Raw genomic sequence first — 17,766 nt, forward strand, 5'->3', positions numbered from 1 at the left:
TTCCTCAAGACAACCATCATACTCAGTGTATACTCAATGATTTCTTTATGCGTTCTTCCCATTTTGTTACATAGAATATTTAAGTCCCATCTATTCAAGGATTGAGGTTTAATTAAATTAACAATTCTTACTGTTTCTAGAAGGACTTTCTTAAGTAAAACTTAAAACTTAGGAGTTTTGTTTGTTTGTTTTTTCCTGTGAGATTAGTGCCACTGCCTTGATTTTGACCAAGGCCCTAGCAGTTTTATCCACTGGTGCCTCTGTACCATCAGTGCGACTGTAAACACAGTAAAAGGGGAAAATACTGTCTTACCATTATTATGAGAACTGTTTCGAAATTACAGGTCCCCTGAGAAGATTGTGGGGACTTTCTGGGGTCTAAAGAACACACTTTGAGAAACTCTAATTTGTAACTTGGTGCTAGCAGGCACAAGCCCTCCCATCCCTTCAAAGAAAACTTCATTGCCCAGCTCACAATCTTCCCCCTACATCAATTCCTGTCATCATGCTGGGAGACTTATCATCCTTATAAATGAGTCATCCAACTCTCTGGTTGCTCGGTTGCTCCTTTTCCTTATCTGTAATTATCTTCTCTTCTGAACCTTCTCACTCTCTAAAACAACTCCTCCTCCAAGTCATTCATTCATGAATCACCTGTGAATAGTTACTTGGGGCCTCCACAGCCTCTTGTTCTTCTATCTTATATGCTTAAGGGGATTCCCACTGCACTTTTTCTTGAACCTCATTGGGATCTCCATTATCTCGACATCTAAGCTTCCTCCCTTTCAATAAGACCCCCTCTTCTCTTTATTTACCTTTATAACCAGTTTTGATTCCATGATTCATCACTTTACAATCTTACCTATATTCTAAACACCTAGACCCCACTGTTCCCTCAATCACACCTAACTGTAAATCCCAACCCTGAATGAATCCAATTATCTACCTCTTTACTTTGGATAATTCCTATGTATCTTTCATTCTCATCATAAACATCAATTCCTTATGGAAATATTTCCTGATATCCAGACTGGTTGAAAACCTCCTTCATATGATTTGGTCAATCTCTGCACATTTTCTCAATACTTAATTATCAAACTTGTAATATTTGTATAATTTATTTCTTCTCTACCAGATTCTAGGCTCTATGAATGCAGATACTGCCTATATTTGCTACAGAGTTCCCAGCACCTATCATGGGCCAGACCCACGGAAAGTGCTCAGTAAATATTTACAAAAGGAAAAAAGGAAGGGAAAGAGGGAGGGAAAAAAGGAGGGAAGAAAGGAAGGAAGGAAGGAAGGGAGAGAAGGAGGGAGGGAGGGAGAGAGGGCGGGAGGGAAGGGAGTGAGAGAGGGAGGGAAGGGAAATAATAAAACCAATTTCTGGGATATAGACAGTGACATTGTTGAGATATTTATTTGAACTTGATTCTTATAATCTAAATTAAATTAGATCCTGGTATCTCGACATTCAAACGGCTCAGGGTTGGTTACACACATATTTTTCTAATAGACTGTTCTAATAATAAAAGTTTGAAGTGGGGGAACACGGCGAATTGGAAGGAGAGACAGAAGGTATAGGGAGAAGGTTTGAGAACAGAAAAGGACTCCAGCATTATTTCTGCATCTCACTACACAATTGTCAAGATAATGTCATTGTAAGCCCATAGAGACTGCATTATGTGTCAAACCAGAGGGAAACAGTACTAATGGATGGAAGCAAAAGCCTAGACAGAGAGCAGTTGGTGTATTGCTGTAGTTTTAAAAGCCTTGTGACATGAAGTCTAGACAGAGGCATACATGCTAATGCTATCACGGAGCCAAAATACAGAAAATACACCAGGACCATTCATTAAAGTCATTACAGGGCTCCAACCTTTTAGCCAATACCAATGTGACCAACATTTTATTATTCCAATACATTTTTCAATGTGGTTCATTTTTTGATGATTATAAAAGTAATACAGCCTCATTACAGAGAACATAGGAAAGATTATAAATGAAAAGAATTGCCCCAAATTTTACTATCATTAATATTTAGTTATATTTTCTTCTGTTTATTTTCATAACATATTGAGGTCATACTGAGTATTACATTTTATATCCTGATTCTTCCACTTAATAATAGAGCAGAAATATAAACTATTTATGGTAATACACATTGTTCCACTCCCCTTATATTAAACAATTAGATTATCGAGTCCCCAGTTTTTCTGTATTCAAGTTATTTATTGAAGATATATCCTGTAGAGTGGGATGACTGCATTGAAGGGATTTTAGAGCTTATGGCACATATTGCCAAATGGCTTTCCAAAAGAATTGTATAAATTTTTTAATTACTTAAGGAGCCATTCATAATTCCATGGCCTAATAAATCTTGGAAAATATTTTTAAGGCATCTCTCAGCTGGCAAAAATCTACTCAATCAGTAAAACATTTAATACGGAGCATAGGGACTCAGGAGTCTTTGCTTCAAATCTTCAGTTTGCCTCTCATCTGCTGGGCTACTATGAGCAAGCTGCTTTAACTGACTTTTAGTTTTTTAGTCTGCAGAATGAGCACAAGTCTATATGGTGCTATTGCAGAGTTTCTCAAAATGTACCCTGCAGAGTACCAGTTCCTGAGATATGCACTGGGGTCGGGGAGGAAGAGGAGAAAAGTTCCATGGTCAAATACATTTGGATGAACTGCATACACCATATTGTTCTTGGAGATTCAAAATGCCCAATAACATATTAAAGGTTCAGAGAGTTTCTGCATTTTAATTTGCATAACCTGGCATTTCCCAAATTTTGTGAGGAAACACAGGCCATTTCTTTTTGTATGCATCATCTGTAAGACTATGTAACACAGTTGAAACACCGATGTAAAAGAAAGAGGTTTAGAGTCCAGCAAATATGCATTTGAATCTGATTTCTGCTACTTATTGAACTTCAATTTTCTTATAGCTATAAAACAGGGAAAATCGTTTGCAAGACTATTTTGAATATGGGGTGAGATCATGTATGTAAAATCTCGAGCACAAGCCTGGCATACATGTTAGCATCACTCTAACCTTGTCAACGTCACACATGCTCATCAAACCACCCCATCTTCATCAAAAATATATTGAATGTACTCGGATAGGGCTGTGGACAAGTGAGATGCTTCCCATCTGCCTTTTAAAATAGGGCAGCATATTGGGCAAAGAGTCTAAAACCTAGAGTTGAATAAGCAATGTGAAAGTCAAATACTTGACCCAGAATGTGGCCTCTTCAGCAATTTAGAAAAGAAAATAATTAATTAGCTACCAATCTTAGGCTAGAAGATCAGAAATTCTAACCCTGATGATTACCAGGGGGTTATCCCAATAAATTGGCTCAGCTTGTATTAAAATCTGATTATCACTAGTTATATAATCTTAAGCCAGACCCATCCAGTTACATGGAGATTCCATCATACAATAGAGGTATTTTAGATTTAACTTTGAAAGTGCTCAGTCTTCAGCAACCTCCATGTTGCTAAGTCCAGTGGAAAGTTGTCTAGTTTTGTTTTACTTGCCCTCTGCTATGGTTTATTTGTCCCCACTCATGTTGATTGCATGAGTGTAATAAGTAGGGGGAGAAAAACAAACTCATGTTGAAACTTGATTCCCGATGCGGCAGTGTTGGGTGTGGTGGGAGGTGTTTGGGTCATGGGGCAGATCCCTCAGGAAAGGCTTAGTGCTGCTCTTGTGGTAGTGAGTGGGTTCTCCTGGCTAGACAGACTCATTCTCACTGGGCCCATGGAAATGAGTTGTTGTAAAGCAAGGTTCCTCCTCCTGTTTGGTCCCTCTTCAAATGTGCCCACTTCCTTTTTTACCTTCTCTGCCATGTTTTGAAGCAGCACAAAAGTACTCACCAGGATGTTCCTAATTTATTTTCTTTATAGAACTTAAAGTATATAAAATATTTGCATACATTTTCTAGAATAGAAGCTTCATGAGATCTGAGATCAAGGACTTTGTCTTTCTCATTTATATCCCCAGGGCCCAGAACAGTACCTGGCATATAATAGGTGCTCAATAAAACACAATAAGCATGTATATGTCAATTTAATAAAAAAGCTCTCACCAGAAGCCAAGCAGATGCTGGCATCATGCTTCTTGTACAGCTTGCACAACCATGAGCCAAATAGACTCCTTTCCTTTATAAACTACACAGCTTCAGGTATTCCTTTATAACAACACAAAACTGACTAAGACGCAGTCTGTGAACCACTTTTTTCTTCATGAGAACTTTCATCTCTTGGACTTCTTCAGCACAATTCCTCCTCACTCTCTTCCTACCTCTGGCCAGTTCTCCAAAAACTGGAATTCCTCAAAGTGCAGTCCGGTCTTTCTTCTTTTTCTCTTTCTGCTCTTTTCACCCTTAAGAAGGTAAGATCCACGTCCTTGGCTTCATACACCATCTGTGCAAATGTTCCTACATTTAGACCTTCAACCTAGACTAGTCCTCTGTAGTTCTGTTTTGTTTATCCGCCTTCTCCATTTGGTATGTCTATCAAATGCCTCTTAGACATGGCAAACTTAATGGTTCCACATGTAAACTCTTCATTTTCTCTTTTAAGCAGCTCCTTGTTATGCCTTCCTGTGGGCCAAGACCTTCTTCTACTTTACCTTTCTCCAATCCATTCTCTGCACAGCAATCAAGAAAATTTTTTCAAATGAGAAATCAGATAACATCCTTCCTTTATAAGACTCTCAGTGATTTTTGTTTTTGTGTTTGTGTGTGTTTTACTACCCATAGACTCAATTCCAAATTTCTCATTGTGGTGCCTAAGGTTCTTTGGGATCTGGCCTCTGTCCATTTTTGTGACATCCTCTTAAGGCACATTTCTCTGCTTTCATGTTGCTCCCATCCTTCAGTTCTCAAACATGACAAGCCACTTCCAACCACAGAGTCTTAGCACAGGTGATCCCTCCGCTTTACCCTGCTCTTCACCCGGCTTCTCACTACCGCCCTTCACATCTCAGTTTAAATGCCACCTTTACAGAAAATTCCCTCAATCAGCCTGTCTTTAGATTGCTCTGATATCCTCTAACAAAGGGCCCCATTTATTTCCTTCACAGTATTTATCACAATGTAAAAAAAAAATTTTTTTTCTTTTGAGATAGAGTCTTGCTCTGCTGCTCAGACTGGAGTGCAGTGGCACGATCTCGGCTCCCTGCAGCCTCTGGCTCCCAGGTTCAAGCAATTCTCGTGCCTCAGTCTCTGAAGTAGCTGGGACTACAGGCATGTGCCACCATGCCCAGCTAATTTTTTGTATTTTTAGTAGAGACAGAGTTTCACCATGTTGGTCAGGATGGTCTCGAACCCCTGAGCTCAAGTGATCCACCTGCCTTGTCCTCCCAAAGTGCTAGGATTACAGGTGTGAGCCACCGCACCCACAGTTTTTAAGATAATTTTTTGTTTATATATTTATTGACTAACTCCATCGCTACACTGTAAATCCTATGAGTGTTGAAACGTTATCTGTTCAGTTTATTACCTAACACCTAGCATACATGTAATATTTATTTATTGAATGAATGAATAAATAAATCCAAAAAAGTATCCACTGTGTGCTAGATGCACATAGAATTCCATACAGAACTTTAAGTTCCAAGCATGTATTGGGCTCTCCTGCAGTATTTGCATAATGCTATTTCCTCCACAGAATGCTAATCATATCTCATTCATCTGGCCAAACCTTTCCACTTCAGTTCATTCTCTCCAGATAATTTTCTTTAGCCTGCCTGTCCTATGCTAACATAATGCCATATACATGGATCTTCTAACACTTTATTCCTACTCCTAGACTGCAAGCTCTGGAAGACAGAGATTATGACTCTATTGCTCACCATTGTACCCTAGTGCTTAGCACAGTACCTTGAATATATTATCTCATATAATCTTATTTCATTAAAATTTCACAAGAACCCTGTGGGGGTAGGAAGTACTATTCCCATTTTATAGATGAGTAAAACAGATTCATAAGAAGTTGAAATAACTTGCTTAAGGTTATGTAGGTAGAAAGTGGCAAGGCTGGAATTCAAACCAACAAAGACTCCAAAGCCTATGCATTTTTTAAGCATTCTGAGATGTATTCTGAAGGATTTCTGACAAAAGAGAAATAGGGTAATAAAAATAATTTTCTAAAGGCTTACCATGTACCAGGTTCTGTTATAAGTACTTTATATAAACTTACTAAAGTCCTGACAAGAACTCTAAGAAATATGTATTATCTCCATTTCATAGATGAAACAAAAAATGAAGCTTAGGAAGTTTAAGCAACTGGCCCAACTTCCATAGCCACTATGTGGTGATGCCAGGACTTAATCCCAGATCGATTATACTTCATAGCCCAGACCCAATGCCACCTGAAGTATTGCTAAAGATTAGTTACCCTGAATAAAAGTTTCCATATTACATGATTCACTTTTGAGTCACATCCACTACTCCAATTGTTTTCATTAATTAAAAATTCATGTTTCCTGAATACATATCAATTTTCAGTCTTCTGGACTACTATTAAAAATATTCACATGGCCTTGGCCCAAGATGCTTTGGTAAACATACTCTGATGTCCATAAAAGCAATAAAATAAAAAGGGACATCATGATTGAAACTTCTTTAGGATCAACTGCCTATAGGCCTACTTAGCAAAAAGAAAAACTTTAGATGCTTCAGCAAAAAGAAAAACTTTAGATGCTTAGATAGTTGTCCTCTATGTTTGGGGTCTTCATTCACATTTTTTAAATTCCCCTAAGGAATTCTGCTTTTCATCAATGGAAATGTTGGGTTGAAAATTTTGGCCTTCAATTGATGGATAGTAAAATCAACACTCTTAGAAGAATGTAATAAGGGTTAAATTGGCCAGTATTCATAAATGCCTATCTGAGTTATCTTGTTATTGAATACTCCCCTTCTCTCTCTAAGGTTCAGTTTCTTGCTCTGCAACATGAGTGGATTAAGCTAGATACTAAATCCTTCCTAATTCTAAAGACCAATGAAACAGAAATAATGGAATTAGCATACAAGAACATTAAAAGTGTTAACTGTAAATATGCTCCAATATTTGAGGAGAATTAAGAGGATAATGAGAAGGGTAGTAGAAGATAGTAAAAGGTACCAAATGAGACATTTAAAGCTGAAAATTGTATTAACCGAAATTTAAAATTCACTGGACAGGCTTAACAGCAGATTAAACATTGCAGAACAAAAAATTAATAAATATAGAGTTATAGAAACCAAAATGAAACAGAAAATAAACTTCCAACAACAAAATAAGAAAGAGCATCACTGACCTGTGGGACTTTATCAAGCAGGCTAGCATCTCTGTAATTGGACTATAAGAAAGACAGATGAGAGTGTATGGGGCAGAAAACATATATGAATGAATCATGGCAAAAATTTTCAAATTTGATGAAAACTATAACCCACAGAACCATACCACCTTGGAATTAGAAAAATATAAATCTAAAAGATGGCCCAAAAAAAGAAAAAAATAGAAACAAGGAAGACATGGGACACATAGAAAACAAATTGTAAAATGGTGAACTCAAACCCAAGCATATCAATAATTATATTTGATGTAAGTGGTCTAATTACTATAATCAAAAGACAGAGATTGTTAGACTAGCTAAAGCAAGCCTCATCTATGTATGTTCACATGAATTATATTTTTAAATATAGTCATATAAGTTAAAATAAAATAATAGAAAAAGATTTGCCACGCACACACAGATCATAAGAAAGCAAGCATAACTATATGTATTAATAATAAACATAATAGGTTGCAGAACAAGGACCATTGCCAGGGATAATGGAAGCCTTTCATGATAATAAGGGGGTAAATTATCAAGCAGTCAGAATAACTCTAGATGTGTGTGTGTGTGTGTGTGTGTGTGTGTGTGTGTGTGTGTGTGTATTTAATAACAGAGCCTTAAAATACATGGAGCAAAAACTGATAGAACTGTAAGTAGGCAAATCCACAAATACAGTTGGAGATTGCAGCATTCTTTTCTCAGTAATCAATAGAACAAGATGAAAACTTGAGTGACATTAACAACCAACTTGACTTAATTGACTTGGAACTACACTGAACAACAGAATAATGCACTTTTTTGAGCATATGGAATATTCACTAAGGTTGATCACACTCTTAGTAAAAGACAAATCCCAATACATTAAAAGAACTGCAATTAAAACTTCTAAGCAAATTAGAAACTTGAAATTAAAAACTTCTAAGCAACACACATAATGAAAGGTGTTATTTGTATAAAATATGTAATAGAGACCCACAGGTTTTGAGGCTGAAGATTATAACTTCCTTCCATCACCATTGTTTTAAAATGTTTTTCTCAAATAACACATTTTTAAGATTTTATAATAAGCAACTGTTAAACATGAACTTATAAAATAAATTTGTATAAAATATGTAATAGAGATCCACTGATTTTTAGGCTGAAGATTATAACTTCCTTCCATCACCATTGTTTTAAAATGTTTTCCTCAACAAATTTTTAAGATTTTATAATAAGCAAATGTTAAACATGAACTTATAAAATAAATGTGTACCATTAAAATGTAAAACTATATAATATGTTTTCAATGTTAGGGTTCATGTGAAATTTTATTTTGCAGGGAAAAAGAGTGCTATTACTTAAAAATAAAGTTTAAAATCTCTGACTGATCAGAAAGATCCATGCCAATTGGCATATTATAAATTTGTTTTGTCTGATTATTGTCAACCATCAAGGGAATGGAAATACCAAAAAATAACAATAACAATCACACAGCAGCACTGGTGACAGCTTTCACTGAATGATTACTAGGTAATAGGTAACAGGTATTGATCTAAGTACTTTCATGCATTTAATTTTTGTTCTTACTTTCCTCCAATTGTACAGGTAAGGAAAATGAAGCTCGGAAAAATTAAATAACTTGCCTGAGATCAGACAGCTAGTGAATGTCAGTGCCAGAATTTGAACCTAATAAAATCATTTCACCATGTAGTTTTTCACTTTCAAAGTCAGTGTCAGACACACTGGCATTAGATACAAAGACCTCATGATTTCCTTCTTCAGCACTTTGTAAAGTATTTAATTGGTTCCATTTTGCCTTGACTTGAAATTTGCCCCTTCACTGGTCTGTCTTGTTTGATAAGTTCATCAAACATCAAGACTCTTTGTTCATTTTCAAAAAGGATTACAATGATAAGCTTTTATAATTAAGAATATCTCGGCAGAGATTTCCTTTACCACAGTTCTCTTGCCTTTATCTTCTAATTATTAGAGATGAATTTTCTGATTTCAAAATTGTATTTCCTTTAAATACAAGTTACAAATTAACTGCTTTTAAAAATGCTTTCCTCCCTTCTGAACTGTTACTTAAAGGAATTCTCACTTGCTCTAGCATTTAAAAGCACTAATGATTCAAAATTGCATCATCTATCAAGAATTAGAATTAAATAATTCTATTTAAAATCTTTAATGTTTGGGAGACAGGGATTGCTTTAAAGCTATCCCGAAGGTGAAATAAAGGACTGCTTAGGCTCCACAAAATACTTAATATTAAGATACCAAAAAAAAAAAAAAAACCCATGAAGCAAGCTTGGAAATCTCAAGAAAATAGAATGGGTAAAACGCTATGTACATATGAAACTATATCACCTCCCTCTATTATCCCATAGCAAAAGATAAAGTCATTTTTAGAATCAAATGACCCAGCATCTCTATAGTCCTTTGCCTTCCCCACAGTGATTTTGAACACATTATCTAATTTTATCCTCCCCCAAAACTATGAGACAGCACTCTTATGATGCTCTTTTACAGATAAGAAAGTAGGGGTTAAGTTAACTGTTCAGCACCACTCAGAACTGTCATTTATTAAGTGTCTACTATAAGCTGAGTACATTTTATATTCAGGATCTTATTTTATCTACATTAACTCTTATAGAAGAGGTATTATTATTCTCATTTTACAGCTAGGGAAACTAAGGATCAAACCGATGAGATGATTTACCCTGAATTATTCAGCTTCTAAGCATTAGAGCTGTGATTTACACATAGACCAATTTGACTCCAAGTGCACGGTCTTTTCACTGTCCCATCCTCCTCCACAGGAGTAGTAATAACATGAAAAGAGGTTATTTTCCATTCTAACACAGCCTCTGCTGCAAACGTAAAAGTGTCTTAGTTCCCCAGCAGGTGATTCCTATGTGCAAGTTTTGCAGAGACATATGGCCCACTTACTGGTTCACCTTCTCCTGTGCAGTTACCCCAGGCTGACAAGTCATCAAAGACAAGATGAAGAAAACAACAGCAAACATCTCAGCCAGAAGCCACCGCGCTATATTACCTTGAAGGAATAAAGCTATCTATTCAGGAAATTGGAGTAAAAGATGTCTACAGGCTGGGACCTGTAAGATCTATCTGATGTTGGAAACTCACCCAGATACACATAGATTTGCACAGAACTCACTTGATTCTCTTTCAAATATGGTTAAATAGTAACCAGGATATTGATTACCTAAATACTCTAAAAGTGTTCCAGAAACCAAAGGCCACTGCCCTTTAGACCTTTTGAAAAACAATATCCGTGTGGTTAAGGAAAGGAAGATATTTAACTAATACCAGCTTAGCAAAGAGGTCTTATTTTCAAAAGGAGGCAAAAAGCAAACCAAGATGCAGTTCTAGAATTCTTGGTCTTTTTCAGTGTCTCTTGGAACTTCTGAGGTCAGATCAATCTATTTTGCAAGACTGAAACAAGGCTAATATTGGTATATCAACTCAGACATAAAGCACTCAGAAAAATGTAGGAAATGCTAACCATTACATGAAGGTTCTACTGTACGTTGCCAAACATCTAAATCCTGAAATATATGTGTAATTCAATGGACTTTCCACTTTTCATACAGACATTGGGCATCATTGAGATCCAGCGTATCTGTTTATTGAGGGGGCCAGATGTCTTAAATAGACATCTCCAGAAGCACTCTCTAGAATTATAATGTCAATAAAACCACACATCTGGACTAATGGTGCCATACCTGCATAAAATCTCTTACTCTTCAAGACATAAATTAAATTAAATTAATAGAGATGGATGGATAGGTAGGTAGGTAAATACATAGATGATGGATAGATACAGAGACAATAATTTAATGGCTACTATGTGGCAGGCATTTCATATGTCTTATTTAATTTTCATAGCAGGGATATGAGATGGAAATTATTAATTCCATTTAGATGGAATTAATGAAGATGAATAAATGGAGGCCCAGAGAAAGTAACTAACTTGCCCAAGGTTGTATAGCTGTCTCAATATCCTTGGGAATATTTAGATTCTCTCATTAGCAGGACTGTCCAGTAGTACCATTACTGATCTCAAAGTTAGGAGAAATTTTAATGAATGACTTGTATGCTTAAGAAAATGTGTTTCTGATTTAAATGCGGAGATTTTTTTAAAGGCACCAAATTGTTATCATCTCCCTTTTCTCAGAGATTTTGGTAAACTTGACAGAAGTAAATGTGGATTCTGGGTCCTGGGAAGTCCCCGGAGCCTGTGATTTCTGTGTCTCTCTTTCTCCTACCTCTTTTCATTTTGACTCCTTGGTCCTCTTGACCTCAGTTCTACCCTACTTTGAAAACCACACTTTCTGTTTGCTCCACAATATTCCAGCGTGACTGGCATTTCATTATGCTTTCACTGAAGATATGGAGGACAATGGAGGGTATTCTATCTGGACACCCTGGGGCCAGTTCAGGATGGCACATCTGGAGGCCGCCTCTTTCTACCAACTTGCATCCTTTCTCATCCGTAGTCAAAGTTCCTGACACAGATCCACAGAGCCCCCTGGGAAGTGTAGCTCAGGTTCCCCCACTCCTCCCACAGCTTTTCTCATGAGGAGACAACCTCCGCTACAACAGTGTCCTCCACTGGGGGTGATGTTGCCCTCAGGGGATATTTGGCAATGTTCAGAGATATTTATGTTATCACAACTTGGGGAGTTGTGCTACTGGCACCTAGTGCGTAAAGGCCAGGGATGCTGCCACACATCCTACAGTGCCCAGGACAAAAAATTGTCCGGCCCAAAATATCAAGAGTACCTAGGCTGGGAAACACTGCCCCACAGAAAAGCTGGTCTGCCTTCCCCTGATCCCTGAAATAAAAGCAATCGGGTCTTCCTTCTTAAAGCAGCTCCTTCTCTAAATGTCTCTGATGCCTTTTCTCCTTACCCAAGCCCTCAATGGCTTTAGGACTCCTCCTTAACCTTTATCACCTCTCCCACCCCACCCCCAACATGGTCCCTTACACCCCACCATATTCCTCTGTAATATTTTCCCGCCAAGCTTCTCTCCTTCATCCTCACTGTCTTTGATCCATATCAGGGCCTCATCTCTCTGTAACTCTCATAACCCACTCCTAGTGGGCCTCCACTTCTCACTTCAACCCTCCCTCTCTAGCACTCCTGGATTCATCATCAAGGAAACAGTCTCTGACAACATCACTGTCCTACTCGGAAAGCTGCAGTGGCTCCCCCAATATCTCTAAGAGTAAAAGTCCAAATTCCTCCATAAATGAGTCCCAGCCCATTTTTGCAGCCTTATCAACCACAACTCTGCAATGATCCCCCACAACATAGTCTAGGTTCCCTTCACCTTCCTCATGCTTTGCTGCTGCTGTGGCTTTGCTCACACTGGGCCTTCCACCTGAACTATCTTCATCCATCATCTCCTCCCTTTTTGCCAAGCATCTTCTCAAATGTCAGATCCATCATGGATCTTTTGCTGGTGGCTCCATTTAAAAGGTGTCTGCTTGGAAGCTCAACCTCATAAATGTGCTAGCAGCACTTATAATTTTTGTTTCATATTCTTCTAGGGGAGCAGGGCGTAACTGGAGAATGAACATGTCTTTAGTGTAAGTTCTGTGTTTGATTCTTCTTTATAATCATCCATATCACTTAACAATAAAATCTTTAATAGGAAATTGTTGTTGATTGAGTGAATAAGCAAATAAGCAATTAAAAATAGATTACTATTTCAGAATATGATTAGACATATTTACTCATTTAATTCTCAAAATAATCTCATGAGATTAAAAATCATTATCCTATCCTGGGCAACATGGTGAAACCCCGTCTCCACAAAAAATACAAAAGTTAGCCAAGCATGGTGGTGTACACTTGTAGTCCCAGATACTTGGGAGGCTGAGGTGGGAGGATCACCTGAGCTCGGAGGCAGAGGTGGGAGGATCATCAGATCTTGTGAACCAAGATCACGCCACTGCACTCCTGCCTGGGTGACAGATCCAGACCCTAGCTCAAAAAAAAAAAAAAAAAAAAAATCATTATCCTGAAGAGAATCTTGAGAGTCAGACAGATAGCGATTGAGGAGGAAAATGAAACTAAGATGTTTGGAATCCCAGGCCCAGTGCCTGCCACCTTATATGTCTACTTAATCTTCACAGCAACCATGCAAGGCCAGTAATACTAATGCAGTTTTGAAAATGAGGATATTGAAATTCAGGGTGGTTAAGTAATTTGCCTGCAATCACACAGCAGGCGAGTCTTGGAGTCATGGATTTATAATCCGTCCAACTGCAAAACTTCAGATCTTTTTGGTCTGGTGCAACTGCTAAGTGGTATATCAGGACTAAGGCCTCGGTCTTCTAGCTCCAAGTCTAATGAACTATTATGCTTTAGCAGAGAACGAATATAATTTCTAGGGGACAAAGAAAGCAAAATCATCACAGGATGAAATCAAAGGAGAAAATCTAATAAGAAATGGGAGTGAGTGGAGTGAGTGTTCAGTGCCTCTATGAGTGAGTGTGTGTGTGTGTGTGTGTGTGCATGTGTGCATATGTGCATGCCTGCACTGGGATGGGGGAGGGGCATCTATCTGCTTTCAGCCCAACTGTTCTAAGATGAATGGGAAATGCCAAAAAATTGTTAGGTTTGCATATGTGGATTCCACCTTAATTGTAGCATTTTGTTATCAAAGATAGATAGTTATAAAATACCACGCAGAACAGACAGGGAGATGGTAATTCATTTTGAAAACACATTGCCTGTCTTAGGGAAACACTTTACACTATCTAAGTCAGCCTGTGAGTTATGACCTCAGAAAGGAACATGTCCTATGTTGGCTCAGACTGCTCCCACGGGGTGACATCCAGATCTGTGCTCTCTGCAAAGCTTTTAGAAGCTCTGCGCCACATTCCCCCTCGTGCTGGCCCAGTCCAAATAGGAGATCTAAATTCTGTAGTGCAAATGGAGGCAATGTGCTGGAGTGGAAAAAACACAGCTTTAGATCAGAAAGTGCCACTAGCCAGTTGTTGTCTCCTAGCCTTAGTTTCTTCATCTGTAAAATGGATAAAATAATACCTATCTAACAGGATAGGATCAAGCACCAAATGAGGATATTTAATCTAAAGATATTTAAATATCTAAAATGAAGATATTTAAACACTAAATGAAGAAATCTATTCACAACTGGGCATTTTGAGCAGCTGTTGCTGTTTTATTCAAACAATGCTCCCCCTTCTCACAATCTATTTTTCCCCATTCATATGCATGAGAGCTTTCATTTAAGTACCAAGAAAAGAGAAAGTGGAAGAGAGGAGGGATCTGGCAAAGAGACTATTGGAGGGAGGATGTGAGAAATCTGTGTGCTGGTTCCTTGGACTGATTGTGAACCCCTCTGGCAGAACGATGCAACCAGCAGAAGCTGATAGAATGACTCCAGCTGTAGATCCCAGGTGGCAACATGGTAGAGGGGCTGCTTCTACACAAGTTCCAGTACCGTGATGGCATCTAAAGGGTTGAAAACTTTGAGAGCAACTCAAAGTAGCAACTTCAACATGGACGTGGCCAATCTAACCGTGGTCATAGAAGACATAAAGTTTCTCTGTGCAGCTAACTGGTTGGTCAACATGGATGGCTGAACACACAGTTTTGTGGGTTTGCTTAAGGTATCTCTCTGGGGGCTGTGTATGTATGTGTATATGTGTGGGTGGGTGTGTGGGTATACTGGGAGATGATATCCTGCACCCTCACTGGAGAAGCCTGCAAAAATATTCAGCACAGTACCTGGTACAAAGTCTGCAATTAGCAAATGAGCATCTCCTGCCCACTGCCTTCCCCATCGTCCCTTCTTCACCCTTTGTAAGATTACACATCTATTATATCTGTTTTTCCTCCTGATTACCTCATCAGTCCCTGGTAGCAGCCAACAGACATTAACAGTGGGTTTTCGACTGGAAATGAAGCGGGGCTGGTTTAGTAATTGGTCTCAATCAGAGGCTTAACAACGAATGGGCTAATGCGTGCCTGCTGCTCCCTACTTCATACTGAAGCTTTGTATTTGCATTTCAGGGGGTGGATGAGAGGGAGTCACTGTCTGCCTCATTAAAATAGAAATTAAAGACCTTTTCTCAAAGAGGCATTCAGCATTGTTAGCAGCTCTGGCCAAATCTGGGTGGTCCTTCAAAAAATCTGTGTTGGAATTTGGCTGCAATAAAAACAGAGTTAATTTTGAACCTGAGCAAATTCTCCGGGCCTCATCCACTGGTCAATTGTCTCCTTCTCTGTGGTGCCTTCACTCACAGCTTGGTGCAGCATAGCCCTCTCTGTTCCCACAGTGCCAGGCCATACCACTCGCTTTAAAAGGCAACTGACTTGATGGATCGTCCTTCATCCTGCTTGTGATTTCTGTGAACTTCTGGAAGGCAAGACTATGCCTGGCCCAAAGTCTTTGTGAACCAGATATTTGAGAGTCAGTGAGTGAAACTAGCTCTCCATAGCCAGGCTGGCTTCATCTGCCCCTGGTGCAAGCAATAAGGGAGCACGCTGTGTGTGGAGATGTTAAAAACAATCCTAAAGCTCACTAGAAGTCAGTTGGTTTCGTGTGGTCCCCATGAGCAGGCTATTCTAAACAATGTCCCTGGTCACATTGCCTTCTCCCACAGTTTCCAACCTTCCACTCCCTCCCAGCACCACACTGAGATGTCTGTTACTTTCTGTTCTCCCGATACCCTGCGAGCTTTTTGGGAGCAAAGACCATGATTTAAATCATCTCTGTATTTCCACTGCTGACAGATAACAGGTGCATGTTTTATGCAGTTACAGGAAGATTTCAGTTTTTAGGTCTAAACATAACTGGATTGAAATCCCAGCACAGCCATGAACCAGTCTTGCAACTTTGGGCAAGTTGTTTCACCACTATGCCTTCATCATCCCTCCTATATAGTGGGTCTGATGATTATTGGGTTTATAAATATATATAAGTGTGTATATGCATACAGATATATATCATATATACACACACAGTACCTAATTGATATTTACTGAATTTACCTGAATGAGCAAGCATTTCCAGGCAAAATCATAATGCATGCTGTTTTTCTTTGTAATCTTTTCACTTCTCACCTGATGTGGTTTGACTCTGTGTCCCCACCCAAATCTCATTTTGAATTGTACTCCCATAATTCCCACATGTGGTGGGAGGGACGTGGTGGAAGATAATTTGAATCATAGGGGCAGTCTCCCCCATACTGTTCTCATGGTAGTGAATAAGTCTCACGAGATCTGATGGTTTTATCAGGAGTTTTCACTTTTGCATCTTCCTCATTTTCTCTTGCTGCCACCATGTAAGAAATGCCTTTCACCTCCCACCATGATTCGGAGGCCTCCCCAGCTATGTGGAACTGTAAGTCCAATTAAACCTCTTTTCCTTCCCAGTCTCAGGTATGTCTTTATTAGCAGAGTGAAAACAGACTAATGCCGTAAATTGGTACCAGCAGAGTGGGGCGTTGCTGAAAAGATACCCAAAAATGTGGAAATGACTTTGGAACTGGGTAACAGGCAGAGGCTGGAACAGTTTGGAGGGCTCAGAAGAAGACAGGAAAATGTGGGAAAGTTTGGAATTTCCTAGAGATTTGTTGAATGGCTTTGACAAAAAGCCTGATAGTGACGTGGACAATAAGGTCCAGGCTGAGGTGGTCTAAGATGGAGATGAGGAACTTGTTGAAAACTGGAGCAAAGGTGACTCTTGTCATGTTTTAGCAAAGAGACCTGCAGCGTTGGCCCCTGCCCTAGGAATTTGTGGAACTTTGAACTTGAGAAAGATGATTTAGGGTATCTGGTGGAAGAAATGTCTAAGCAGCAAAGCATTGAAGATGTGACTTGGGTGCAGTTAAAGGCATTCGGCTTTGTAAGGGAAGCAGAGCATAAAAGTTCAGAAAATTTGCAGCCCGATGATGTGATAAAAAAGAAAAACCCATTTTCTAGGGAGAAATTCAAGATGGCTGCAGAAATTTGCATAAGTAACGAGGACCTGAATGTTAATCCCTAAGACAATGGGGAAAATGTCTCCAGGGCATGCTGGAGGTCTTCATGGCAGCCCCTCCCAACACAGTCCTGAAGGCCTAGGAGAAAATGGTTTTGTGGTCTGGGCGCAGGGTCACCATGCTGTGTACATGTGGTGTACACTTGGTGCCCTGCATCCCAGCCTCTCCAGCCATGGTTGAAAGGGGCCAATGTACAGCTCACGCCATGACTTCAGAGGGTGTAAGCCCCAAACCTTGGCAGCTTCCACATGGTATTGAGACTGAGAGGGCACAGTAGTCAAGAATTGGGATTTGGGGGCCTCCATCTAGATTTCAGAAGATGTATGGAAACACCTGGATGACAGGCAGAAGTTTGCTGCAGAGGCAGGGTGCTCATGGAGAACCTCCGCTAGGGCAGTGCCGAAGGGAAATGTGG

The 17,766-nt window shown here is 39.1% G+C and overlaps 1 protein-coding gene across 1 annotated transcript in view; it reads right to left on the minus strand.

Annotated features, from left to right (window-relative positions):
* The window catches only part of C8A (complement C8 alpha chain), a 64,807-nt gene extending 54,370 nt beyond the window's left edge, over positions 1–10,437 (minus strand). The window contains exon 1 of the mRNA XM_003824213.6: positions 10,256–10,437. Coding sequence (XP_003824261.4) covers positions 10,256–10,332 — 77 coding nt within the window. The 5' untranslated portion in view covers positions 10,333–10,437. The remainder of the gene's footprint in view (positions 1–10,255) is intronic.
* Between the last annotated feature and the right edge of the window lie 7,329 nt (positions 10,438–17,766).

The sequence above is a fragment of the Pan paniscus genome, chromosome 1 (assembly GCF_029289425.2).
Source record: "Pan paniscus chromosome 1, NHGRI_mPanPan1-v2.0_pri, whole genome shotgun sequence".
NCBI lineage: Eukaryota > Metazoa > Chordata > Mammalia > Primates > Hominidae > Pan > Pan paniscus.